Source organism: Odocoileus virginianus, chromosome 33 (assembly GCF_023699985.2).
Source record: "Odocoileus virginianus isolate 20LAN1187 ecotype Illinois chromosome 33, Ovbor_1.2, whole genome shotgun sequence".
NCBI lineage: Eukaryota > Metazoa > Chordata > Mammalia > Artiodactyla > Cervidae > Odocoileus > Odocoileus virginianus.
In genome coordinates, this window is record NC_069706.1 from 13623410 (window position 1) to 13650800 (window position 27391).

General features: G+C 49.4%; 1 protein-coding gene across 4 annotated transcripts in view; it reads right to left on the reverse strand.

Annotated features, from left to right (window-relative positions):
- Window positions 1-27391, reverse strand: part of MYH11 (myosin heavy chain 11) — a 125303-nt gene that overhangs the window by 25579 nt on the left and 72333 nt on the right. For all 4 annotated transcript variants that reach the window (XM_070460872.1, XM_070460871.1, XM_070460874.1 and 1 more), the window contains 16 exons: window positions 19766-19861; window positions 17771-17889; window positions 16552-16704; window positions 15353-15526; window positions 14053-14226; window positions 12410-12524; window positions 9959-10152; window positions 8484-8605; window positions 8288-8357; window positions 7963-8123; window positions 6500-6608; window positions 4258-4389; window positions 3943-4149; window positions 2519-2656; window positions 1186-1309; window positions 407-578 (listed from right to left, as the gene is read on the reverse strand). In XM_070460872.1, coding sequence (XP_070316973.1) covers window positions 407-578; window positions 1186-1309; window positions 2519-2656; window positions 3943-4149; window positions 4258-4389; window positions 6500-6608; window positions 7963-8123; window positions 8288-8357; window positions 8484-8605; window positions 9959-10152; window positions 12410-12524; window positions 14053-14226; window positions 15353-15526; window positions 16552-16704; window positions 17771-17889; window positions 19766-19861 — 2260 coding nt within the window. The remainder of the gene's footprint in view (window positions 1-406; window positions 579-1185; window positions 1310-2518; window positions 2657-3942; window positions 4150-4257; window positions 4390-6499; window positions 6609-7962; window positions 8124-8287; window positions 8358-8483; window positions 8606-9958; window positions 10153-12409; window positions 12525-14052; window positions 14227-15352; window positions 15527-16551; window positions 16705-17770; window positions 17890-19765; window positions 19862-27391) is intronic.

Here is a 27391-nt window from a genome sequence, read left to right on the forward strand (position 1 = left end):
AGATCGGGAGGAGACTGGTATGCACAAAAAGAGGGGCCTCAGAAGGAGAGAGCCAAGGACAGGAGGGTCCTCCCAGCCTCAGACACATGGTGTTTGTGGGGCCAATGGAACAGACTCTTTGTACAACCAGAAATCCAGGACTGGGGTGCAGATAACAAAGGATGGGCACCCAAGAGGCAGGCACAGTGGCAGCAGAGAGGATGAGCTTGGTAGGAAGAGAAGGTCAAAGGTGAGGTTCTGGAGGTGCCAGCAGGACCGAGAGGCACCTGGGAGGCCAGGTCGGGGCCACTTCATGTGAGATGGCGGCCTGCCTGGAGGAGGAGGAGGACCAGGCGCCCCCCGCAGATCGGCAGGGGCCCTCGGGGCACAAGCACACACTGGACCTGCCCCCCTGGCGGCCTCGTACCTGCCCAGGGCTGCCTGCAGCTCCTCCTCCTTCTTGGCCAACTGCATCTTGAGCTCGGCGATCTGCGCCTGCAGTTCCGCGATCTGCTCGTGCAAGTCGCTGGCCTCCCCATCCAGCTTCCTCTTGAGCTTCTCAAGCTCCTGCCGGCTCTTCTCCTCCTTCTTCAGCCGCACTGTGAAAAAGCCAGGACGCTTCAGAGGGTGGACACGACCCGAGAAACCCCTGGAGGACGAGCCTTCCTGCTCAGGCACTTCACACACACACACACACACACACACACACACACACCCCCATCACACACACCCCCACACACACACACCCACACACACACACACCCATCTCACACACACACACACACCCATCACACACACACACACACACACACACACACACCCACAGACAGACCACATCACACACACACCCACACACACACACACACACACACACACACACACACACACACACACACACACACACACACCCATCCCACGGTCTTGTGGAAGGAAAGTCAGCCCTGGTGACAAGCACCTTCTAGAATGAATGTGTGTGTTCCCAAAGGGTGAGCAGGCAGCTGCGTAGGACGGTCTCTTTCCTGCCGTAACCCACCATTCTCAAATGCCCTGTCTTATTTTCCTGCTTTTAAAATAACCACCTTCACTGTTCACCTGAAACTATCACAACATTGTTAATTGGCTATACCCTAACACAAAATGGTTTGGGTGTTAAAAAAAAAATAAAGTAAAATATCCCCCTCAGAACCTCGCCGGGAGCCGTTTTACCTTCCAGTTCTGAAATCATAGATTCGTGCTTGTTTTTCAGTTTGGTAAGATTCTTGGCTTTTTCTTCCTCTTCTGCAAGATTTGTTGTTAAGTCACTAATCCTCTCTTCAAGGAGTTTTCGCTCCTTTTGGGGGAAAAGAAAAAGAGATATCATTAGTTTTTTTCCTTTTCTCTGGGGACTATGTTTCAGTGTTAGTAATTTCCAGATAAACAGTTGAAAGGATAATCCACACTATAACTAAATGCAACCTAGAGTTTTTAAATGGGGAAAAATAAGCTCCTCAACAATAATACTTTCCAAAGACCAGCCACTCCCCACCTCAGGCCCCTCCACCCCTCAACTTCATGTCCCAGCCAAGGGGCCTCTTTCCTTTCCTGCCACAGGCCTCAGGGCTCTTGCAAACAGGCGGGACCATCTGCCTGGGATGTGCCTCCACCCCATCTCCCTCTAACTGCTCCTCATTCTTCAGGTTGCCACTGAAATGTCACCTCCTCCAGGAAGCCTCCCCTGAACGCCCCACCTCCACCCCCTAGTGCTCTGCTCTTGTAAGAGGGTGAACACCTCCTTCAGAACCCTGATCATGATAGTAATTAGTGGCTGCTCGTACAATCATCTACTTGTTTCTCTCTAGAACATAAGCCCTCGAGGATTGGGTCCTCCTGCACCGCGCACGCCCTGCCCCTGACCCCAAGCCTGTCTCACAGTTGGTGCCCAGCTGGCATCCAGGACTAAAGGCAGTCCGCCCACAGTGGGGCTGTTTAGTGGATACTGACTGGGGTGACCTGCTCATCTTGGGACTTTTCTGGTTTGGGGGCTGAAAGTCTCACATCCCAGAAGCCCCTCAATGCCAGGACAGCTGGTCCTCTGTTAGGACTTGGAAGTGGGTGGTGAGAATATGAGAGGGGCCCCCTGGTCTCAGGCACATTGCCCACCCTCCCTTGCACAACTTGGGGGTTGCATTGGTTGTGGTGTTCCTGACACTTGCTCCACAGTGGCCCTGGCCCTGTTGGGACCACCGGGGACCCCATCCATGGCATGCTTGCATCCTGACAGTGGTCACAGGGCCGCTACATCAATGCCAGAGGTAACCGCTTGGTTGGCCTTTAATTCCTTGTACCTGGCTAAAAAAGGGAAGGTATCTGAAGGTATCCACAGTCCTGACAAGCCTGTCATTTTAATGCAGACACTCAACCCCTCTCACTTTAAAAAAAAAAATTTTTGGCCACATCACAGGGCATGTGGGATCTTAGTTCCCTGCCTAGGGATCGAACCCACTCCCCCATGCAGTGGAGTCTAACCACTGGACCACCAGGGACATCCAACCCCACTCACTTTTGACAGCTTATTGTTCTGATCATCCATGACCAGAATATCATCCTCCAGTTTCTTGATCTTGGCTTCAGCTGTGACCTTCTCAAGTTGTAGCTTCTGCCTGGCAGCTTCCTCTTCCTCCAGCTGTTCCTCCAGGTCCTTTGTGGGGGAGCGAAAAGAATTACAGCCTTGCTTAACCCAAAATCTACTCTCCTGGAGCTCTGGGGACTCATGGATACAGAGGCTGGGCCTGATGGCCCCCTGGAGCGCTCTGCAGCTTCTTTCCATCAGAAGAAAAGGTTTGGGTAAACCGCTCTGCTTTGCGGAGCCTCAGTCTCCGCATCTGTAAAGTGGGGAGAACAGATACCATGATGGTTTCAAAATATGCCCACAAATTCTCTGATACTCGTCCCTTCAAGAGTTGGAGCCTAATTCTTCTCCCCTTGAGTGTCAGCTGGACTTAGTGACTTGGTTCTAACAAAACCAAGAGGAAGCGATGGCGTGTGTAAGTCAGAGATCAGGCTATAAGAGGCATTGCAGCTTTCTCCTCTGTTCTCCCTCCATGCACTCCGTCCAGGAAAAGCAAGCTGCCATACTGTGAGGACACTCAAGCAGTGCTGTGGAGAAGCCCACAGAATAAGGAACTGAGATCTCCTGCCTACAGCCATGTGAGTGACAGCTCACTCACCCATGGAAGTGGATCCTCAAGCCCCAGTCAAGCCTTCAGATGACTGCAGCCCAGGCTGCCATCACGACTGCATCATGGGAAGCTCTAAGCCAGAATCACCCAGCTAAGCCACTCTCAGAGTCATGACTGTGTGAGATAAATGTTTTTCATTTACAAAAAAAATTTTTTTTAATTTATTTTTGGGTGTGCTGGGTCCAGCTTTCTCTAGTTGTGGTGTGTGGGCTTCTCATTGCGGTGGGTCGTCTTGCTGCAGAGCATAGGCTCTAGGCACATGGGCCTCAGCAGTTCCGGCATGTGGGCTCAGCAATTACAGCTAGTGAGCTCTAGAGTGCGGCTCAGTAGTTGTGGCACACAGGCCCCACAACATGTGGGATCTTCCTGGACCAGGGATCGAACCCATGTCCCCCTGTGTTGGCAGGCAGATTCCTAACTACTGGTCCACCAGAGAAGTCCTAAATGCTTATTGTTTCTAAGCTGCTGAGTCTTGGTGCTTTTTGTTCTGCAGCAGTAGCTTACTGATACAATTACCCCTCACACAGGGCAGCTATTAGGAGAAGACGTGTTTGTGCATGGAAGGCAGGTCAACAGGACAGGGGAGGCTCCCTAGGAGACCTGTGTAGGCAGAGGGCTGTTCCACTCCAAGCCTGAGTCTCTGTCTCAGTCCAGTGGGGACACACATCATCAGATGCACCTCACAGGTCTGCAGGGAGACTCAAGGGATGCGGCACCACCGCGGGCAGCCCCCGCAGTGCCTTACCAGCATCTGCTGGGCCATCTTCTTCCGTTCTGCCTGCAGCTGCTGGCCCCGGTCTTCCTCCTCCTCCAGGCGGGCCTCCATCTCGTGCAGGATCTCCTCCAGCTCCTGCTTCTTGGCTGCCAGCCGGACTCGCATCTCCTCGGCCTCGGCGTACAGCTCCGTCTCTGCCTGCAGCTGCTCCTGTAGCAGGTTCTTCTCCTCGGTCAGCTGCAGGCGGGGGCGGGGAGACGGGCGGTGAGCCCCACGGGGGGGGGGGGGAGAGGGGGGGCGGGCGGCCCGCCCCCTGCAGCCCCAGCCAGGTTCCCGGGCCGGTACCTGCGAGTGTTTCTGCTCCAGCTCCTTGAGTTCGCTCTCGGCCTTCTGCTGCCGCTCCTTGGTCTTCTGCAGCTCATCCTCCTTGGCCTGCATCTCCTCCTCCTGCCGAGTCACCTGCAGCAGGGGCTTCACCTGCACACAGTGGGTCAGCGCATCAGTTGTTTCAAGAGGATACACTCTCGCAGTAAGTAAATCAATGGTTCTCAGCCAGAGACAGTTTTACTCCATCCACAGCCCCTCAGGGGATATGTGGCAGTTTCTGGGGACGCCGTTAGCTGTCACAACTAGGTGTGGCAGTGGGGGATGCTACTGGCCTCCAGTGGGCAGAGGCCAGAGATGCTGCTCGACATTCTAGAACTCTCAGGACAGCCTCCGTGACACAGAATTATCCATCCCAAGATATCAACAGTGCCAAGACCGAAAATCTTAGGGCAACAGGAAAAGGTGCAAAGTGAAAGGAGAAAGCCTCCCTCCCCTCATTTAGCCCCATCCTGAGTGAGAACTGCTGCTGACAAGCTGATAATGTTTCCTTCCAAAGAGAAAAGGAAAGCAAAGTCCCCCACATCCTACCTCCCATTACTAGCACTATTAGCATCTCCTTCTAGCCCTTTGTCCTACACACCAAAAAAAATACACCTGAGACCACACTGCCCAGTGTTACATGTACTTTTTTTAATTAAGAAAGTTTTTTTTTTCTCATGCCATGAGGCTTGAGGGATCTTAGTTTCTGGACTAGAGATTGAACCCGGGCCCTCTGCAGTGAAAGCACAGAGTCCTAACCACTGGACCATCAGGGAATTCCCTATGTGCTGCTTTTATTACTAAAAACTACAGGATAATTGTCATCTCTGCTGTCACATCAGCGTTACAACTTGATTTTTAAATACCATCATTTTTAGCGATTGAAAAGTATCCCATTGATGGATGAGCTGTTATGAGTCAGTCTGCCAGGGCTGGGCATTGAAATTTTGCTCTTGTAAATGAATGCCCTTCATTTTTAAAATTTTCTTCATTTCAGATGGTTTTCTTAGGAGAGTTTTCCAGAAGTTGGGTCGGTGGGAATGAACATTTCCAAAAAGCAGCTTCCCCTCACTGCTGTTTACCGCGATGACTCCTAACTCCTTGTGTTCAAGCCCCGCCTGGCACTAGAGGAACCAATATTTGACACACTGCAGCTTCCTTCCTGCGCTGACCCCAGTCTGCCAAGGGCATCACTTCCTGTGATTACCTATCGTCTACTCCTCCACTCACCTAGAACATTCATGAAGCCGGGGTATCCCCAGGGTAGGCCCCTTCCCATCCCACAGGCCTGGTGCAGAGTGGCCATTCAATACATAGTTGCCCAGTGAAAAAGATTTGTGCCCATCGACACACTCAAGGGCAACTAAGAGGAAGCTGTGTCCGTCCCCACAGAGCAAGTCTTTGCCCAATGGACTCGTGACGGCCAGCGACACTGCAAGACCAAGTTGTACCCAGAGAAACAAACAGTGGACACACACAACACGCTGGATGCAGGGCTCTCCAGAGAATGATGGCTTTGTGACAAAGTGAGTCATTTAGTCGTGTCCGACTCTTTGCGACACCATGGACTATACAGTCCATGGAATTCTCCAGGCCAGAATACTGGAATGGGTAGCCATTCCCTTCTCTAGGAGATCTTCCCAACCCAGGGACTGAACCCAGCTCTCCTACATTGTGGGCAGATTCGTAACCAACTGAGCTACAAGGGAAGCCCAACACCTGGAGTGGGTAGCCTATCCCTTCTCCAGCGGATCTTCCCGACCCAGGAATCTAACTGGGGTCTCACACATTGCAGGCGGATTCTTTGCCAACTGAGCTATCAGGGGAGCCCTGGTGACATAACTATGGGACCCGTAGTTATATATAATATATATAGTTAATGTAATATTCTTGAGATGACAAAAGTACAGAAATGGAGAACAGCTTTGTGCTTGCTGGGGCTGTGGAGGGAAGTGGGTAGAGCTATAAATGGGCAGTAGGAGGGATCCCTGTGGTGATGGAAGTGCTCTGGGTCTGGGTTAAGGTCATGGTTGTAACCCATGTGCCAAAGAGGGGGCCCTTCTCAAGCCCAGAGAATCACCAGTGGGGAAGGTTTGGTTTTGAGCTCTCGGTTGCAAGCCTGCTATCCACCACCTCCAGTCCCACATGGGCAGCGTCCCAGGGAAGACCCAGGACTTGGGGGGGGGGGGTAGGAGGGGGCTTGGGATGAGAAGGCACTCACTTTGGTGAAGAGCCGCCACCACTGCCAGTTCCGCAGCTTGAGGTAGGCGGCGCAGTTCCTCTGAATCACCTTCATGGCCGTCAGCTGTTGCTGCCTCTTGGCAAACGCCCTGGGGAGAAGAAAGGGGAGGCGTGAGAAGACCCGCTCGGCCCAACACACACCTCACTGTGCTGTCACAGCATCCAGCCTCGCAGTGTCCTGGGAGCAGGATGCGTCTGTCTGGATTGTGATTTTGTGACTCACACAAGGATATCCCCCCATTCTCTCTAGCCCAGATTCTGCGGCAAGCTCTGAGCACCAGTACAAGTATGTCATCTGGAGGCCAGAGCCTTTCTCAATGGACAAGGAAGACCCAAGGCTCACAAAATTCCTTGAATTCAGATCTGTGGTCCTGGTAACACCTAGGAAATCAACCCCTGCTACACCATTCCTGAGAAGCATCCGACACACTCATCTGTACCACATCTTCCCCAAAGCTGAGTGTCTGAAAAACCAATCCTTTCCTCGGGTGTATTTTAAACTCCCAGACCTGACACAGAACCAGCACCCCTCCTATTTAAGGGCTATTGGGTTCGAAAAACCACAGAAGAGCGAACACCATCCTCTTGTCTCTGAGTGGCTGCCATTGCGGCTGCCATCTTGGACATGGGTGAACTTGAAGAATAAAACCTCCCCAGTCAGTCTGGAAGTGGGAGTAGTGGTAACAGAGAATTTAGTTATGAGACTTAAAGGTTAGGTCTGTCCCTGGACCAAGAGCTCCCCAGATCTGGCCTTGACCACTCTGGGTCTACCCGGCAATGAATCAGCTTGACACGATCAGATGAGTGCGTGGTCTGTACCTCCTGATGACACATGCCCTGGGCTAGAGCCACTCCACCAATCCCTGCAGTCCTGTTTGGGGTGTGAGTTTCATAGAGGAACCCTAGCCCTCACCCAGTTCCCTGGTTTCTCAAAACAGAGGGAGCATCAGGGCAAGACCATGCCTTATGAATCCCATTCGGACATGGGGGTATAGATACCAATATACCTTCCTCGGGTGCTTTATCACATTCTCACACTTCTTAAATGATAACCAGCTTTGTTCTCAACTGTTTACAAGCAGTATTTCATTGACTCCCCCTCATTAAAACAAGTTTACGAGGCAGGAAAGATTATACTCATTTTCCTACAGCTCAAAGAGGTAGAGTAACTTTCCCAAGGTTCTTCAGCAAATAAGTAGGGAAGCCAGGATAGAACCCACATCTGACTCTCCAGAGCCCATGGTCTTAACCCCTTCCTGCCCTGCCCTTGTATCTAGCACGTATCTTTAAAGTGGTAGCATTTCTTCCCCCTCAAGAAAAGGCTGCCATTCAATCAGTGACACATCTTAGAATCAGGGAATCAGGACGTGAGGCCAGAAAACCCCTGAAATTTTGCATCTCTGGTCTGTGTTCGCAGGGAGGCGACAGCATGCAGGTCTTTACTTTCTGGCCAGGTAGCCGCGACACATCGCCTGGAAGGCCATGATGACGTCGGTGATCTTTAAGTCTCGCTCCTCTTCCAGGTGGGCCAGGACCCCGGTTCGGAAGAAGATTTTGCTCTGCCCGATCCTGTACAAGTTGGGGTCGAGTTCCAGGGCTTTGATCTGCAGAAGGAAGGAGGGGAGAGTTCCCGTTCTCGGCTCTGCCACTTGGCGGGGGGTTAAGTGTGTTTAAGGAGGGTCCTGCCTGGAGCAGCTGTGGGCAATGCCACCCGAGGCTGGGAGGACTGCAGGTGGATTTCTGGGGAGGGGCTGGGGACCAGGCTCACCATCAGGATGCAGGCCTGCTTCCCATCCATGAAGCCTTTGGGAATGGCGTTTGCAGCCAGGATCTCATACCTTGAGACACAGTGCAGGAGTCACGACTGAGAGCATCTCCGTTGTCATCAGTCTGTCCCTCCGCCCAGCCTGCTCCCCACCCCCGCCCCAACACCCACCCCACCCACACCGGCCCGGCAGGCTCACCGTTGGCGGAACTCCTGGAAGACGATCCTGTTGGGGAAGCCCTGGCGGCAGATTCGGATGCCTTCCAAGACCCCGTTGCACCGCAGCTGCTCCAGCACCAGGAAGGCGTCCAGCTTGCCCGACTGCAAAGATGTGGAGGGTGGTGGGCTGCTGGGGCCTCAGGGAGCAGCAAACCCCGAGTCTCAGGCCCGGTGACCCACCTCGCCAGGCCACGGCGGGATCACCAGGGGCACCAGTGAGAGCTCAGCTGAGGGTCTGGTGCCATCTCTCTTCTTGGCACCAGCATCACCTGGGGCTTCTCCTTATCACCTCCCCCACCTCGCTTCCTGCCCATCGCCAGTTCTACGGCTCCTACCTCCCAAACACCTCCCCACCCACCCACTTCTCTCACCACTGCCATCCACTCGCCGCCCTCTTCTCCTGCCCCGATGACCACAGTAGCCTTGTACTGTCTTCCCACCCCGTCCTGCCTCTCCCATTGCCTCATTTGGTTTCTAAAATGCAAATCTGATCATGATATACCCCTGCTTTTAAAAGCCCCCTGATAACATCTTACAGAAGGAGTGCCAAGCCCTGTCAACCCCCAGGAATGCCACAATTTAAGCCCCGCCCAGCAGTCCAGCCTCATCTCCACCATCCCTGTTGCACACCATCACACGTCAATACGGAACGACCCCCCTGGAGTTTCTTCGCCCAGACCCTTCATGTCTCTCCTCCACACCTCTGCTTATTCTGGTCCCTCTGCCTAGGATGCCCTTTCCTCCTTGCCCTCTGAGTCACCGAGTTCACATCCTTTAGGAAGCTTTCTCTGAGCCCTGAGTTTTGAGTGGGAGCCCTGGCTCTTTGGTATTCTCATAATTTACCGCATGACATCCTCAGCTGGTGTGTCCACCTCTCCCACAACTCAGCACTGCTGACATCTTGGGCTGGATAATTCTCTGTGGTTTCAAGGGGAGCGGCTCTATGTGCTACGGGATGTTTAGCAGCATCCGTGGCTTCTGTGCGCTGGATGCCAGTAATAGCCCCCTTCTCAATTAAAAATGTCTCCAGGCACGGCCAAATCTCCCCTGTGGGGGAAGGGAGGGCACATGATTGCCCCCCAGCGAAGCACCCCTGCCCTAGGTTTTGACACTTGCCGGCAAGGACTACAGTCTATCCAGCACCGAATCCCCAGCACCCGGCACGGGTGGGGCTCAGCAAATATTAGCTGAATAATGTTTACTGTAAATATTAGTGAACGAGTGATCTGATACCATGTGCAGCCACTCCAGGGCTCAGAGTCCCCGGGAGCATTCTCCCTTCCTCTCTTGCCTTCTTCTGCCTCTCGGAAGAGAAAGGAGTGCCTCCCACCTTGTCAGCTGAAGCCCTCTGGGTGGGGGGGTGGCCTGGCTTTCCTCCTGCCCCCGGAGCCCGGCCTGCCTCCCCTTTCCCTGCAGACCCTGCAGGCGTCCCGAGGAGCTGGGCGGCGGCCTCACCCTCTTCTCGTGGTTGGGGATGATGCAGCGCACGAAGTTGGGCGTGGTGTTGCGCAGCGTGGTCATCAGCTTCCCCAGCTGCTCCTTGTATAGCTGCCCTACCGTGCGGAACATGCCCTTCTTGGTCTTGGAGGCGCTGGGCAGCGAGCTCTCCGTCATCTTGGCCATCTGGTCCAGCCCCACGATGCGGTCCACTGCGGGCACACGGAGGGTGGTGTCAGCCCACCCAGGGTCTGCGCCCCTGCAGCAGGCCAGGGGGCCAGCCCGGAGGGTGGAGACCCAGGAGACCCCTGCTCACTCTCAGGGGCACCCCTCCCCATTCTTTCCTCCACCCCCACACCTCCCCTCTAGCGATAGGCAAAGGGAGGTGTCGGGGATTACTTTCCAAGTATTACGTATTTCTGAGACCCCGAGAACTCCCGAAAGACAGACAGAACACATTCTCTCTGACCCTGTCACAGAGACTTGGGAGTAAATCCTGTTCTTGCCACCGCCTTGGCCTGGCGCCGTTTTGTGCCTCAGTTTCTCCTTCTGTGAAAGTGAAAGTCACTCAGTCGTGTCCGACTCTTTGCAACCCCATGGACTATATATGTAGCCCACAGAATTCTCCAGGCCAGAATACTGGAGTGGGTAGCCATTCCCTTCTCCAAGGGATCTTCCCAACCCAGGGATTGAACTCAGGTCTCCGGCATTGCAGGCAGATTCTTTACCAGCTGAGCCACCAGGGAAATGGAGGTAGTAACAGCATCTACCTCCTAGGGAAGGAATAACTGAATAAGGTCTGCAAAGGGCTTACCTCCCTGCCTGCCTTCAATCCTTCGTCCACCAACAAATACTGAGAGCCTTCTGTGTGCCAGGCCCTGGGCATAGAGACGTGAACAAAACCCAGACGCTGTGTACACCCCTGACCCCAGCTCATATTCTATGGATACTCCAACAGAAGGAGGCAGACAATGATCACATGTGCAAGTATACAACATTTTGAGTGGTGAGGTGAGCTTAGAAAGATAAAACAGGGATCCCTTGGGGGAGGAAATGGCAACCCACTCCAGTATTCTTGCCTGGAGAATCCCACGGACAGAGAAGCCTGGTGGGCTACAGTCCATGGGGTCACAAAGAGTCGGACATGACTGAGTGACTAATGCACACACACAGTTGACTGTATCCAGTTGGTTGGTGGTATTGTGGAGTTCAACCCCACTGACATTAGACCCAGCAGTTCTGCCCCATGTGCTCAGTTAGGTGCCATGTAATAATGTCTTTGCTTGTCTGCCTCGTCTATAAGACTGCGGCTCCTTGAAGGAAGGAGTTTCAGAGTTCATCCTGAGTCCCAGATGTGAGATATAACCTGGGTTGAGATGCTGTTACCCCATCCCAGGGCCCTGGCACTCAGTAAATGTCGGCAGAACTGACCCCTGTCCCTAAAGCAAGGGCAGCGAGTCCTGTAAGCCCTAGACCCACAGGCTCCATGTCAAGAGTGAAATCTGCTGTAAGCACTGAGGCCCAGGAGCGAAAGCAGCAAAGTCCACCACCTCATAGTCATCACAGGGCCGATGTGTACTAAGTCCCTACTGTGGGCCCAGCAGGTGCTAGACTTCACTTGGATTATCTGTTCTCTGGTTCTTAAGGGGAAAAAAGTGTGGTCCCCATATGAGCAGCATTAGCGCCACCTGGGAACTTATGAGAAATACGAATTTTCAGGCTCTATCCGGACCTGCTGAATCAGACCCTCTGGTGATGGGATCCAGTGATCATGAGTTTTAACAAGCCTTCCAGTGATCTTGATCCATGCTCAAACTTGGCCCCACTGATCTAATTTCACCCTCACAGTAATCTTAGGGAAGATGGGAGATTAACTCCAGCTGGTATAAAGAATCCAACTGCAATGCAGGACACCCCAGTTCGATTCCTGGGTTGGGAAGATCTGCTGGGGAAGGGATAGGCTGCCCACTCCAGTATTCTTGGGCTTCCCTGGTGGCTCAGAGGGTAAAGAATCCACCCGCACTGCGGGAGACCTGGGTTCAATCCCTGTGTTGAGAAGGGAATGGCTCCCCACGGCCTGGAGAACTCCACGGACAGAGGAGCCTGGCAGGCTACAGTCCATGGGGTTGCAAAGAGTCTGAAAAGACTGAGCGACTTTCACTTTCACCAAAGAGGATAGTGAAGCTTAAGAAAGTCAAGTGACTTTGAGATCACACAGCTGGTACATGGCAGAGATGAGAGTGCAGTTAAGTCTCTCGGACTCCACAAGGGGGCGCTCTGGTCCAACATACCTCCTAAGACATTTCCTCCATCAAACGCCTGAGCCCCGACTCAGGACCGTCTCCATGGGCCCCAGGTGCAGGATTGGGGGGCTCAGGAATTTGTACCCGTCCCTCCTGGGAGCAGTTGTGGGAATCAGGGGCAGCTGGGAAGGGGCCGGAGGGAGTTCAGTCCTCCTCAGGGCCTTACCGTCCTTCCACAGGTCGGCCACAAACTTGTCCGAAGAGGCGTTGAGGAGGGAAGTCACATTGTCATTCAACGGGTCCATGTTCTTGGTCAGCCAGGCGCTGGCATTGTAGTCCACCTGTCAAGGACCGCCCCACCGGTTAGATGCTTCTGCTTCAGTTTTGAACTAAGGACAAGCCCCCAGACTTCTCCCACTGCCCCAGATCTTCTGAAGTCAGAGAGGAAACATGAGTGGCTGCCACGATGGTAATCCACAAACACCAATGAAGGGACCGGCAAAACAGAACTTTAAAGGGCCCTGCGCACAGTAGGCCTCAGCCATGACCTACTGGGAAAGCCTTGTCTCTATCCCTGCCTTCTCCTAGTAAGCTTCCTCTGGCAGCCTCCTCCTTAAGAGCCCAGCACGATGCCTGAGATTTCCCAAAGGTACAGAGCTTTGATGGTGGTGAATACCCTCCCCTCACATTTAACATTCACCTCTCATCCAGCAAAGGCTTGACAACAATCTGCTTTTAAATTAAATCTGGAACCTCTTTTTAATTTTATTATTTTGACTGTGACATGGAAGGAACTGATCATAGTTCTGGTGGGGTTTTACACGATATGGGTTGTTACAGTGATGGGCATGTCTGATCTTGGCTATGTGCCAATAAAACTTTATTTATAAAAATAGGCTGTGGGCCAGGTTTGGTACCTGGGCTGTAGTTTGCCAACCCCTGGTTTAGAACGTTGCCTGCTTCTATGATGTAGTGGATATACTGGGGAGTCAATAAATGTCTGCCAGCCAGACTGAGGTATGTCTTTTCTACATGATCCAGGGCTCTCCGGAGGCATAGGGAAAGGTCCTGTATATTAAGAACTATGACATGATGTTGACGGTGATGACAATGATGATGGAGGAGGGGGGAGGGGAGAAAAGCAGAGGAAGAGGGAGAAGGAAGAGAAAGAAGACATTGCAAATTTCCGAGTAGCACAAACTGGCAATGGCAAACCTAAGGCCATGATAAAGGAGATTCCTGTTGGACTCAAAAGTGGGTTTATTGGTCACCCCATTCCAGCTGGCCCTTCCTGTTGGGTTTAACTGGTAGCAGGAAGGATTTGGAGTCTATACAGGAAAGAACTGCCTGGCTACCATGAAAGTGAAAGTTGCTCAGTCCTGTCTGACTCTTTACAACCCCATGGACTGTCCATGGAATTCTCTGGGCCAGAATACTGGAGTGGGTAGCCTTTCCCTTCTCCAGGGAATCTTCCCAACCCAGGGATTGAACCCAGGTCTCCCGCATTGCAGGCAGACTCTTTACCAGCTGAGCCACAAGGGAAGCCTGGCTACCCCAGCTGGAGCATATTAGTGGCCTCTCTACCATATATCTCATACATGCCTATAGTAACCACGCATATATTAGCCTATTATAGCATATATATTCTCTATCTTAATATGCAGGTATTATATATACATTAGCCCATTATATGTTACATCTCTAAATCTTGTCCCTTCCTGATGCTTAGACAAACTGTGTATAAGGCCCGTTTGGGGTCTGACTTACACCAGATGCCTCTGGGTCCGGCCACTCCCAAGTTGCTCCTACTTGGAGCATCCCGCCTGGGTCCCCTGGGATGAAGGGACCCCTGGGACATTGGCCTGGTACCTTTCCGGCGTAGTGGATGATAGAGAATTCAGTTTTGTCCTTGAGCTGCTTGGGCTTCTGGAACTTGGGGTGGCTGCCCTGCTCCGAACACAGCTTCTCCACAAAGGACTTGTCTGTGGCTTTGGGGAACCAACACTCCTCGTCCAGCAGGGCCAACACACCCGGAGGGTTGTTCTGTGGAAGACAAGCAGATCATAGCAAGGGCGCCCCAGCCTCAGGCTGGCCACCCAAGCACGTGTGTAGGCTCCCTTATCGTATCTACTTACATACAACGGTGAATGTACACACTCCATCTCCACCCCCTCCATCTATCCTCAAAGTATTCTGTTCCCAATGGACCAGCACTAGGGATGCAAGGGCCGGGAAGCATACACAACATCACAAAGATTTCACACTTCTAGTGATAAATTGTGTTTCTTTACAAATAACTTCACCTGAGGGTTCCTTTGAGTAAAGTGCTCCCCAATGGCTGAGACAGTTTAAACTAAGGTGTCAGGAGCACCATCAAATCTGCACATGCCATTTGCTCTGCTGGAATGTTCTTTACTTTTCGGACTCAGATCAGAGAAATCTTTCCTAGCTATTCTGTCCAAAGCAGGCATCCCTAAGCCGCTCTCTGCTTTGTCCCTATCAGGGGTTTCAGTTGCTTCTCTTGTTTGTCTAGTTCCATTGTCTGCTCCTCCAGGAGGGCAGGGACTGCGTCCATCTCGTTCACTGTTACACCTCAGCCCCTAAAGAGAGGGCCCAGCATATAGCTGTTTAGTCGCTAAGTTGTGTCCAACTCTTTTACAACCCCATGGACTGTAGCCTGCCAGGCTCCGCGCTCTATGGGATTTCCCAGGCGAGGATACTAGAGCTGGCTGCCATTTCTTTCTTCAGGGGATCTTCCTGACCCAGGGATCAAACCTGCATCTCCTGCATTGGCAGGTGGATTCTTTACAACTGAGCATATAGTATGTCATTCAATAATGTAGGTCAATTAATAATGATCTCTTGTGCACCTACTATGTGCATGGTTCTAGGAGTTTTGGATGGGTCAGCGAACAAAAGCAAGACCCTTGCCTTTGGGAATGAATAACTGGAGAGAGGGGAAGGGGAGGGATGGGGATGGTGGGGAAGGGAAGAAAGGGGAGGGATAAAAAGAAGAAATAACTTGATAGGAAAATGTGGGCTAAAGGACAGGGTAATTTAGTTCACAAAGATTCAGTTTACAGCCTTGCAGGACTTGGGGAAGCCGCGTCCTAGTGGAGTGAGCACAGGGTCTGCGTGCCAGCGGCACGTGTGTGATGTGGGGCCTCACCGGCCGCTCGATGAGCTCAATGCAGGGCTGCAGGTCCAGCCCGAAGTCGATGAAGTTCCACTCGATGCCCTCGCGCTGGTACTCCTCCTGCTCCAGGATGAACATGGTGTGGTTGAAGAGCTGCTGCAGCTTCTCGTTGGTGTAGTTGATACACAGCTGCTCGAACGAGTTCACCTGAGCACACAACACCAGGGAGACCCGTGAGCATCACGGTCCGAGGTAGAGGACTCGGGCTCGGAGGAGCTCTGTGCTGGAGATAGCTCCACACCGGACACCCTTTCCACCAGCCTGCTCTGCCATTTCAGCACCCAGAGAGTGCTCAGGCCCCAGTGAAGGCTGCCCGGGGCTCATGGGGGCTGGTAGAGTTACTTATTCCCACGTCACGTGGTTTCAAGAATGCTGATCTCCATCTGCACAATGATTTACAGATAGAATAACTGTTAGGTATTTCAACACCTCAATTTTTTTTTTAGCTATACCCCATGCCAGGGGATCTTAGCTCCCCGACGAGGGATCAAACCTGTGCCCCTGCAGTAGAAGTGTGGAGTCTTAACCCCTGGACTGCCAGGGAAGTCCCTCATTATCCCCATATTACAGATGTGGAAACTGAGGCTCAAAGAGGGAGTAATTCCATAGTAGATATGTTTTGGAATATCTGTCAATCTTAACATATTCTCTTTCACTGAGAACTTCCCTCCAACTCATGGGAGTGGGATTTGGTGGCCATTTTATACTCTATGAAGTACTGAAAGACCCTAAAAACAGTGCTTGGCTCTGAGATGACCATGTGCCCCAACTCAGGTAAGATTCAATGACACTCAGTTCCAAGATGTGGATGGAACTATCGGAAAGAACTGGAACTGGTTGGAACTAAGAGGCAGTCTGGATCGACGGCAGCCACAATGCCACCATGAGGGGAAAGCCCGCTTGAGAATGAAGCCAAAGTGGAGGATAGCGGAGAGAGGGAGATGGCAGGAGTTCAGGTCCTGCCTGTTGGATCCAGCTGTACCTCTGGCCTCAGTTTACAAACCAGTACATTCCCCACTGGATTTCTGTCTCTTAAAGATTTAACCTTCATGAGACAGCTTCCCACCCTATAGTAGCTGCCTGCCTTTCTCCAAAAATAATGAATTTCTCTAAGTGGAAGCTAATTTCCAGAGAACCGGGACCATGTCTATTGCAATCCTGCCAAGTTGTACCTCAAAGATCTCAAATCCAGCGATGTCCAGGATCCCCAGGAACGAAGCCCCTTGCCGGTGGGTCTTGTCCAGAGCTTTGTTCACACGTGTAAGTATCCAGCGGAAAAGGCGCTCATAAGTGGCCTTGGCCAAAGCTTCTACAGCGAAGTCTGCCTACAGGGGGTAAGGGGACAGGGTTACTCCCAATGGGATGCATTTTCACAAGAGCCTGACTGGTGGTCCTGGCTTTTTATATTCCCTCTACCTACAGTTACTCCTTAAAAGATAAACAAAGAAAAGGAAAGTATACCATCTCTACAACTGGCAATAAGGGACAAAGTGGTTAGACCTAAGGAACGGCGATGTGGCTAAGTAGTCACTTCCTGTCAGAGGGACCTGGAACAGAGTGGAGCCTGCTCCATCTCAGGGTCACTTAGAGGCAGTCAGTCCTGCCTCTAGAAAGGGTCCAGGGACATTTCCAAAGGTTAAGTCAGCCCTCATACCTTCAACTAAAAGATCAAGATGAGGTCTGGAGTGAGCGACTCTGGTAATTCTTGCTCAGCCAGTGCTGTACCTTCAAAACCTGACATGGGACTTTGATTATTCTAGTACTGGACAGACAGGGGATAAAGGATGGATGGATGAGTGGGTGGATGGGAAAGTCCTTCCCTGAAAGCCACGGGGAAGTCTAGGTCTTTTGAGCATGAGCCACCCATTGTCCTTGTTGGGTAAATGGTGTACTTTCCTTCACCACAAATTGGCTTTGCTGCATGGTTGATTAATGGACCCAAGTTTGGTTAGATAACAGATGCATGAATGGGTGGGTGGATGGATGGGTGGGTGGATGGATGGATGGGTGGGTGGGTAGATGGGTGGATGGGTAGGTGGATGGATGGAAGGGTGGATGGATGGAAGGGTGGATGGATGGAAGGGTGGATGGATGGATGGGTGGATGGATGGATGGATGGATGGGTGGATGGGTGGATAGATGGGTGGATGGATGGATGGATGGGTAGGTGGGTAGATGGGTGGATGGGTAGGTGGATGGATGGAAGGGTGGATGGATGGATGGGTGGATAGATGGATGGAAGGGTGAATGGATGGATGGGTGGATGGATGGATGGATGGGTGGATGGATGGACAGTGGATGGATGGATGGATGGATGGAAGCATGAATGGATGGAAGAGTCTTCAGGAATAAATGACAAATGCAGGAATAAATGGCAAATGCATCATTTACCTGTTCTTTTGTTTGAGCCTTCTGTACCACATCCCGCCCGACTTTGATACGTGGGGTCAAGATGGATCTGGTGAAATCTGTCACATTAATTCCCATGAGGTGGCAAACTTTCTGAGCCGCTGGATGGAGAAAAGAAGCATATTAAATGTACCACAAAAGTGAAGGCTTGGAAAAGAAGACAAATCACACGGGATCACACAATCCACGGGATCTGTGGATACAGTTTTCTTCTTGATGAGATGGAACATGACGGTGACCATAGCATGAAAGAGTCCTAAAAACTGCTGTAATTAGTGACCTCACCCCCAGTGTTTTACAAAGAGGCAACGATGGGGTGGGATGGAGGTGTGCCCCGACTGGGGCTTAGGGCAGAGACAGTTTCAGGTCTTTGCTCTCTGCCCACTTCATAGTCATGTGATTTTTTGGGAAAACTACTTAACTTCCCAAACTCTAGCTGGCAAAAATGGTCAGCTATTTGGTATGTTGTTTGATTGTCAATGGGATTAAGTGAGGTAGGCATATACCTGACATATAGTTAAATTCAATAAGCATTTGTTCTACCATTCTGAGATATATGTGGCAATATATCTAGAGAGAAAAATATTGGAAACAACTTAAGTGTTTATTCACAAGGGAGCAAACTAATATATCACGGTATTTTTATAAGTATTTTCTCTCTAGGGGAAAAAAAAGTTGTAAGATGATGCCTATAGTGTGATATCATCCATGTAAATAAAAAAATCACACTCACAAAACACCACTGTATATTGTTCAGATACATGTGTGTGAAAGCATAAACATAAGACCAGAAGGGTATGTGGTAAAGTTTAACTGTGGCTGTCAGGAGATTCAGGGAGAAGAGCAGGACCCCGCTGGGAGAATAACAGATGTCAGTCTTCTCCACACTGTGTTTTGTTTCAGTCTAAAGATAAAGAAGTATTCAAAAATATTCACAAATGTCCATTCTGAATGGCAGACACATGGGCTCTTGTTGTATCCATGTAGTTCTGCATTTAAAAAGGTTTTCTCAAAAAAAAAAAATCCAACATTAGCTGCTTCCTTAATGTGAAGACTAATGGTACACAATGGTTTGGAATAGTGTGAGGTGGACGATAAATCGTGTAGTTTTAGGATTTTATCCCCCATCTTTTTGCAAAGGTGCTCTTTTCGTTTCTATTGCCCCGAGGGTCTCTCCTCAGTGCGAGGATTTCTTTAACTTTCCAGTTTTGGGAGTGTTAGACATAGGAAACAACTTGACAGTTCAAAAGGCAGCTTGGAAATGCAACCCAATATACAGCTTGGGACAGGGATGTTGAGGCCACGGGTGAGCAAGTTGGGAACCTAAGTCATCCTTTTCAATCAGCCACCAACAAGTATCCAGGCCATCTTTTCAAAACACAAAACACTTTATTTGCAGGTAGGGCTGTCAGATTTAGGAAAAACATAAAGGACACCCAGTGAAACTTGAATTTCAGATAAGCAACGAACAATTTTTAGTATAATTATGTCCCCAATATTGCCTAGGACATACTTACAATCAGAAGTGTTTATTCTGAAATTCAAATTCCACTGGGTGTCCTGTGTTTTATCTGACAACCCCATTTCAGGGAAATGTGAGGTCTATCTCCCCACACATGCCATAAGAAAGGGGGCGGTTCCTTCTCATTTCTCATTGTATCCCACTGCCTGGCATATAGCAGGTGCTCAAAAATACTTGTTTAACAAAATAAATGTGTGGAGTTTTAGAAGAGATACTCCCTAAAGATCCTGTCTGATCCAAAACTTAGTCCCCCCCCCCCCCGCACTCTGATTGGAGAATTTTCCACGTAGGATCTTCAGCAGTGAAAAGTTTGAAAAAAGAATTAAGTGATAGTAACCCAGTCTAGTTCTTATTAACACCCCAGATATACTCAGCCAGAAAAATAACCAAGACAATGTGACCTTCCCTCCCATCACCAAAAGTCATCAATTATCACACAAAAAAGCAGCAAGCACCTGTGTTATCCGGCATGGAAGCCTGGTCTGTGTTCCTTTCCTTCTTGAAGACAATATTTCCAAGTTGTAGGACAGATGACACCACCCTCAATATGGCTGGAGGGAGGAGAGAAGACCAGATAAGACAGGGATGCCAACACCAAGATCCGGAGTCTATAAGTCACTGAGGACCCAGAGCCGGCCTACAGCTTTCCACTCTGTTCTGAGCCTTTGTCTAATCTGGTTCAGTCACTAACTTGTGTCCAATTGGAAAAAGCCAAACCATCCCAATTCCCTGCTAAGAGGAGAGAAGATCAGCTAGGGCAGAACAGAATATTTTTGTATTGTTGCTAAAAACCTTGCACTGCAATGGAATTCTGTGCAGGAGGGCATGGCAATTTGGCCTGTGGACCAAATCCAGCTCATTACCTGCCCTTGAAAATAAAGTTTAATTGGAACCCAGCCAAACTCATTCACTTACATGCTGGCTATAGCTGTTTGCACGCTAAATGGCAGAGTTCAACAGTTGCCATAGAGATCTCATGGCCTGGTAAGGCTAAAATACTTACTATCTGGCTCTTCGATAGATCAAGGAGATTGAATGATTAACAATTACAAAAAACAAACCTGCTGTATCTCACAAACATGAATACTGAATGAAGGACTCCAAATGCAAACAAGAACATATCATATAAATCCATTTAACAGGCAAATCTATGCTGCTGGAAGTCGGGACAGTGGTTATCCTTGACTGGGGAAGCTACGAGAAGGAGCATGAGGAGTTTCATGGGGGCTGGTGGTGGTTGTGTTCTCTGAGTTAAAATAGGCACCAGTTACGCAAGTGTGTTTCGTGTGTAAAAATTGATCAACTATATACACTTATACACAATCTTCTAAATGTAAATTTTACGTCAATAAACGGTATCTAAAGACAAAACAAAACCCTGTGGTTCTTAGCATGCTCTGGCTGGGTGTGTAAACACTCATGTTAGGATGAAGAAGGGGGAGTCTTTTCCACTGGTTGTCGAGGCATCTCCAGACAAAACAGTGTGTTGCCAGACCCTGGGAACCCTTCTGACGCCATACTCAGCCCATGTCACTGTCAAAATGGTTTCTGTGCCTGAAATCCCCCCAAGACCATGAGTTCCTGGAGAGTGGGGGACTGTCCTATTTTCTTTATATTCCCAAACCTTCTCCAGGGTCCAGACACATATGGGGGAGGGAGGGTAGATGGATGGATGGAAAATGAACTGATGGATGGATGGATGGATGGATGGAAGGAAGATGGATGATGGGTGGATTAATGAATGGATAGATAATAGATGGATGGAACAATTAATGGATTGATGAATACAGATAGGTGGAGGATGGAGAGATGGATGGATGGAGGATTGATTAATTCAAATATTTGGCTTTAGATTACCTGAGGTGCAGATCACCCAGGATTTCCAAGAAGAAATCACTGTTCCAAGAACAAAACATAGAGATTCCAGCCTACTCTGATTCCTCAGGCCAAATTAAGGATGACAGTCTTTTTTGGGGGGGATTTTTTGGAACCTTTTGGGGCCTTTTGGACTTCCCTGGTAGCTCAGTTGGTAAAGAATCCGCCTGCAATGTGGGAGACCCCGGTTTGATCTCTGGGTTGGGAAGATCCACTGGAGAAGGGATAGGCTACCCACTCCAGTATTCTTGGACTTCCTCTGTGTCTCAGCTGGTAAAGAATACGCCTTCTATGCAGGAGACCTGGGTTTGATCCTTGGGTTGGGAGGATCTCTGGAGAAGGGAACAGCTACCTACTCTAGTATTCTGACCTGGAGATTTCCATGGACTGTATGTATAGTCCTTGGAGTAACAATAAAGTTTTACTACAACTGTCCTCAAACGTTAGGGAACCTGGCCCAGCTCAGGAGGAGAAAGGCCTAGACCACCTACCCATGTGCTCACTCACCACTGGAGAAACTTTCCTCTCAAGTGAACAAAGTTTCTGTCAGAAGGAAACAGCTGAGGCAGTTTCTTTAATAACACCTATGAAGGGGCTCTATAAACCATCAGGTGCAATACTCACAGTTCTTAAACTGAAAGTCTAAGTGAGGGATTGCTGAAATGCCTGCATCAGAAGCAGTGAAACTCAGGACTTCTCAGCCTGGGCCCTAGTGAATTTTTGGCCCAGAGAGTTGATTGTGGGGGGTGCCCCGTGCATCATTACAGGATGTTCAGCTGCATCCTTGCTGTCCAACCACTAGATGTCAGTATGCTATTTCTGTGTTCAGTCGCTAAGTCCTGTCCAACTCCGCGACCCCATGGACTGCAGCATGTCAGGCTTCTTGGTCCTTCACTATCTCCCAGAGTTTGCTCAAATTCATGTCCATTGAGTCAGTAATGCTATCTAGCCATCTCATACTCTGTCAGTAGTGTTATCCTTTCCCAAGTTATGACAACCAAAAATGTCTCCAGACATTGCCAATTGCCCCTTGGGGGCCACCCGGGGGCCACCCCACCCCCCCGCCAACCCTGGTTGAGAACCACTAGTCTAAATGAGAAAAGCAGATTGATGGAGCCTGCAGGGATTCACAGGGGCCACAACCCTGCATGAAAGGCGACAGCTGCGACTCCAATCATGGCCACAAGGGAGGCAAACCCAGAGCTGCCAGACTTCTGCTTTTCCAAAGATGATGGGGAAACCCAGATTTTCATGTGAAATCTACCCAAGTTTAAAATTAACAACTCGGAGGCTTCCTTAGTGGTTCATAGGTTAAGAATCCACCTTCAATGCAAAGGATGTGGGTTAGATCCCTTGTTGGGGAACTAAGATCCAACACGACATGGGGCAACTAAGCCTGTGTACCACGACTAGAGACCTGGCATGCTGTAACTAAGAGCCTACGTGTTGCAACTAAGACCCAACATAGCCAAGTAAATAAATAATGAATTTAATAATAAATAAATAATAAAATTAACAACTTTAATGTGGAGGTCAACCTCTTCCGTGGGCTCAGGTATTGCCAGTTTGCATTTTCTTGTGTAGATAACATGGTCACAGAAATGACAAAAGAATAGTCACCACTCCCAGGTCATAAGAGCTGGTTGGCAACAAAACAGCAAAGTGGAAAGGCTGCCCAGATGGTAAGGGTGGCAAGGGCTGGGGTCTGGGGCAGTGTTTGAAAGCATGCACTCTAGTGTTAGGATGTCCTGAATTCAAATCCTAGCTTCATCTTGCAGAGCCTCAGTTTCCCCATCTGCAAGATGGAGAGAGTAACAGAAGTACCTGCTTCATGAAATTTACATCAGGAGAGATGCTGCAAGCCGCAGGCCTGGCCCAGTGGGTGCTAAATAGCAGTTGACTGGTGGCCATCAAAGACATGACCATCCAGAACCTGCAAATGTGACCTTATTTGAAAAAAGATCCCTGCAGAGGCAATTAAATGAGATCACCTTAGATTAAATTGTGTGTGTGCACAAGCATGCTCAATCATGTCCCACTCTCTGCAACCCCATGGACTGTAGCCCATCAGGCTCTTCTGTCCATGGGATTCTCCAGGCAAGAATAATGGAGTGAGTTGTCATTTCCCCCTCCAGGGGATTGTCCTGACCCAGGGATCAAACTCGAGTCCCTGTGTCTCCTGTATTGGCAGCTGGATTCTTTACCATCAGCACCACCTGAGAAGCCCCTAGATTAAACTGGTGGGCCTTAAATGCAGGAGACCTGAGTCCAATCCCTGGAGAAGGGGATGGCAACCCACTCCAGTACTCTTGCCTGGAGAATCCCCATGGACAGAGGAGCCTGGCGGGCTACAGTCCTTGGGGTCGCAGAGAGTTGGATACGACTGAGCGACTAACACAGCACAGCACACGGCAGGTAAACCCAGACAGTGCTCAATAAACAGTAGTTGCTATGATGTCATCATGATTATGATGGGCTTACATTGCTGGCTACCTCTCTGCGCAAACTGGGGCAAGCACTTCTCTCTTGCTGAGGTCCAGGAGCCAGAGGAGACTGGTCACCTGGGCCCTCATGCAGTGCCAGGGCTCAGGCCTGACAGCACCCTCAGCTCCCCATTTTCCTTTGACCCTTCTGGGGAGAGCTGGGAGCAGCCCTAGATTTATAATCAGCGTTGGTATACACACTGGTCTAAGTCCATGCCCCATGGGCATCAGCCCTTTGTCCACTCTCATCTTTTAAAAAAGTATTTATTTATTTTAATTCATTTACTTATTTGGCTGTACTGGGTCATAGTTGCAGAATGCGGGATCTTCAATCTTCATTTCAGCATGCTGGATTTTTTTTTTTTTTTTTAGTTATGGCATAAAGGATCTTTAGCTGAGGCATGCAGAAGCAGCATGCAAACCCTTAGCTGTGGCATGTGGGAACTAGTTCCTTGACGGAGGATCAAACTCAGTCCCCCTGCATTGGGAGTGTGGAGTCTTAGCCACTGAACCACCAGAGAAGTCCCTGAACACCCTCATCTTTTTCTTTTTAATTTTTAAATCATATTTATATATATATTTTTATTATTATTTTGGCTATCCAGGTCTGAGTTGTGCCACACGGGATCTTCAATCTTTGTTGCAGCGTGTGGGATCTTTAGTTCTGGCATGCAAACTCTTAGTTGCAGCATGTGGCTTTAGTTCCTGGACCAGGGATCGAACCCTGGCCCCCTGCACTGGGAGTATGGAGTCTTAGTCCCTGGACCACCAGGAAGTCCTCACCCTCATCTTAATGCTTGCTCTATAGGCATACCAGGGCTTCCCAGGTGGCACTAGTGGTAAAGAACCCGCCTGCCAATGCAGGCAGGTGGAGACGTACGTTTCCTACATTGGAACTGTGGAAATCTACCCTTTGCATAAAAATATTCAATCAGTGATGATATAGGTGAAACCTGAAGTGGCATCAATTGTAAATGACTGACACCAGAAACGGATCTAAACAGTCTCTGGGAGGATCTCGGGGCGGGGGCACTGGAGTTAGATGCCGGGAGTTCACACAGCTGCTAATAACCCAGCCAGGACACGAACTCCCAGCAGCTAACTCCAGTGCCCCTGCTCGGAGATCCTCCCAGAGATTGTCTAGATCTGTTTCCAGGTGTCAGTCATTTACCATTGATGCCACTTCAGGTTTCACCTGTATCATCACTGACTGAATATTTTTATGCAGAGGGTAGATTTCCACAGTCCCATTGTAGGAGATGTACGAAACGTGGGTTCGATCCCTGGGTTGGGAAGATTCCCTGGAGAAGGAAATGGCAACCCACTCTAGTATTCTTGCCTGGAGAATCCCATGGATAGAGGAGCCTGGAGGTCTACAGTACATGGGGTCTCAAAAAGTCAAACAGGACTGAAGTGACTTAGTACGCACACAGCATGCTGCAGACATAGCATCTACTCTATTATTTATTTATTTTCAAATGACTAGCTAGGTTGTCTGCAAGTTTGCTCAGTTGCTCAGTCGTGTCCCAGGCTTTTGTGACCCCATGGACTGTAGCCCGCCAGGCTCCTCTGTCCATGGAATTCTCCAGATAAGAATACTGGAGTGTGTTGCCATTTCCTTCTCCAGTACTCTTGACACTCAACACTTTTCTTTACATTCACTTCTCTTTCCTATGATTTACTTTAGTAGGAAACTTTATCTTAAGTGAAAAATCAGCGTTCCTTGCCATAAATAGATGGCCACTATAAAAATAAATACATGGAAAATAAATCATATTATCAAATGCTAGCAAGAGGCTGGGACATGCCCAGGGTGCTAGACCTGGGGTCTGCTTTCCAGGGTTAAAAGGGTGAAGAGCAAGTGCCAGGGAGGGGCTGAAGACCGCGTAGATGCCAAACTGCTCCTCTCTTTGAAAGTCATCAGACGGACTGAAAAGGACTAGAGAAGGGACCACCACCTCATGGTGGGTTTCTGCATCACTTATCATCTAAAAAACGAGTCCACATTGTAGAACATTCTGGGTTCCTTCTAGCCTTGTTTTCCATACCTTGGTTCTGACATGGATTTTTTTTTTTTAAATTTATAGAACAAAACCCACCTTCCCACATACAGAAACAGCACAGCAAATCATAAAGTGGGGTTTGGGATTCCATGAGACCCAAGAATGAATCCCAGCCCCATCGGTGACTTGCTGTGTGTCTCTTGCTGGGTGTGTCTTTGTTTCTCTGTGCCTCAGTTTCTTCATTTGCAAACTGCAGTAACAACAGTCATCTCCTAGGGTTGTTGCGATATTAAATAATGTGCATAAAGCACTTAGCATTTGGTTTTGTCCCCTGATGTCTTCACTTTAAATATATTAGAAGCATTTCCACATAAGGCAGTGTCAGAAAGGACCCATTGTTTTCTTTCATAAGGTCAGACAGTAATTGAATAAATCTTCTACCAATTAACATTTCAGCTTGTTCCAGTTTTTTTGTTATGTACATAAAACTGAACATTCTGGAATATTTTTGGTACACTTTTTAAAAAGGAAAATTTACCAAATACCTGGCCCAAAGCAAGAACTTAGTCATGAGTTGTATTTTTTTAAAGCAAAGATTAGAAGTAAAATTAACTCATGTTCCAAATAAAATGAATCATTCTTGGAGGGCTGATGTCATTCAGGAAGGGATGCTGTCAGCACTGGATTCTGAAGCGGGATCCCAGCCAAAAGCCACAAACACCCCCCATCTGTTATCTGACTCATGGAACCTTCTGCTTTTCAGCCTCAAGTTATCTCTGGAGGAGCTGCCTGTCCTGCAAAATGCAGTTGCCCTGCAGTTTGGCAACTGTAGCCATCGTTCTGGGGCTTCAAAGAGGGTGCGAACTTGGCAAGAAAGGGAAAATTTCCACAATCTTGTCCTGGTGTTTCCCAAAGAGATTAATCTTGAATATTGAGGCACATCTAATTCAGAAGGAAAAGTGTTTCTTGCACAGTATGGAAACCAGGAATGTCTCTATAAGCTTTCCTAGTCTGAGGACCAAACGTGTTTCTTGCTCTTTGGTATGATGATATTGATCAATGCTGACCCATCACCAGAACTGCCTTTCCAGGAAGAACCCAAATACACCTGCTGTCACAATTTCTTTCCCTCCCTTCTACCTACATGTTCTTGATGAGGCCAATAACCTCTCTACCTCCAGCTTCAAGAATGGAATAGAGACCATAACAAAGAGACATAATAGAGCTTTCTACAACCCTGGCTCATTGTGAGTAGTTCAGGATTATGCCTGTCAACCTAGGCAATGAGACTTCATTAATGCACTCAGGCAAGGGATCCACTCTGCTCATTTCTGCTGGACATAAACCCAATGGATGTAAGGGCTGGAGCCACAATAGCCACTTTGTTGTCAAGAAACTATCACCTACTTAAAGGTTACTGAGATACCAAGTTCCAAAGACATTCTTTGAGTCCCAAGAATTTGCCGTTCATGAAACCAGTATCCCTGAATTTTCCAGCTACATGAATGAATCATTTTCCTTTTTGCTTAAGCCAATTTGGTCAGTTGTAGCCAAAAGAGGCCTAACGCAGCCACCTTTCTAAGACAGCAATAAGCCATGCAAAGTAATATTAATTTTCCTTTTTTTTTTGAGTGGGGAATTCAGAGAGCAGAAATCTGTCCCGACCAAAGAAAAGTCCCTAACATATTCCAGCGGTACTGAGGCAGGAAAGGCAGGGCTG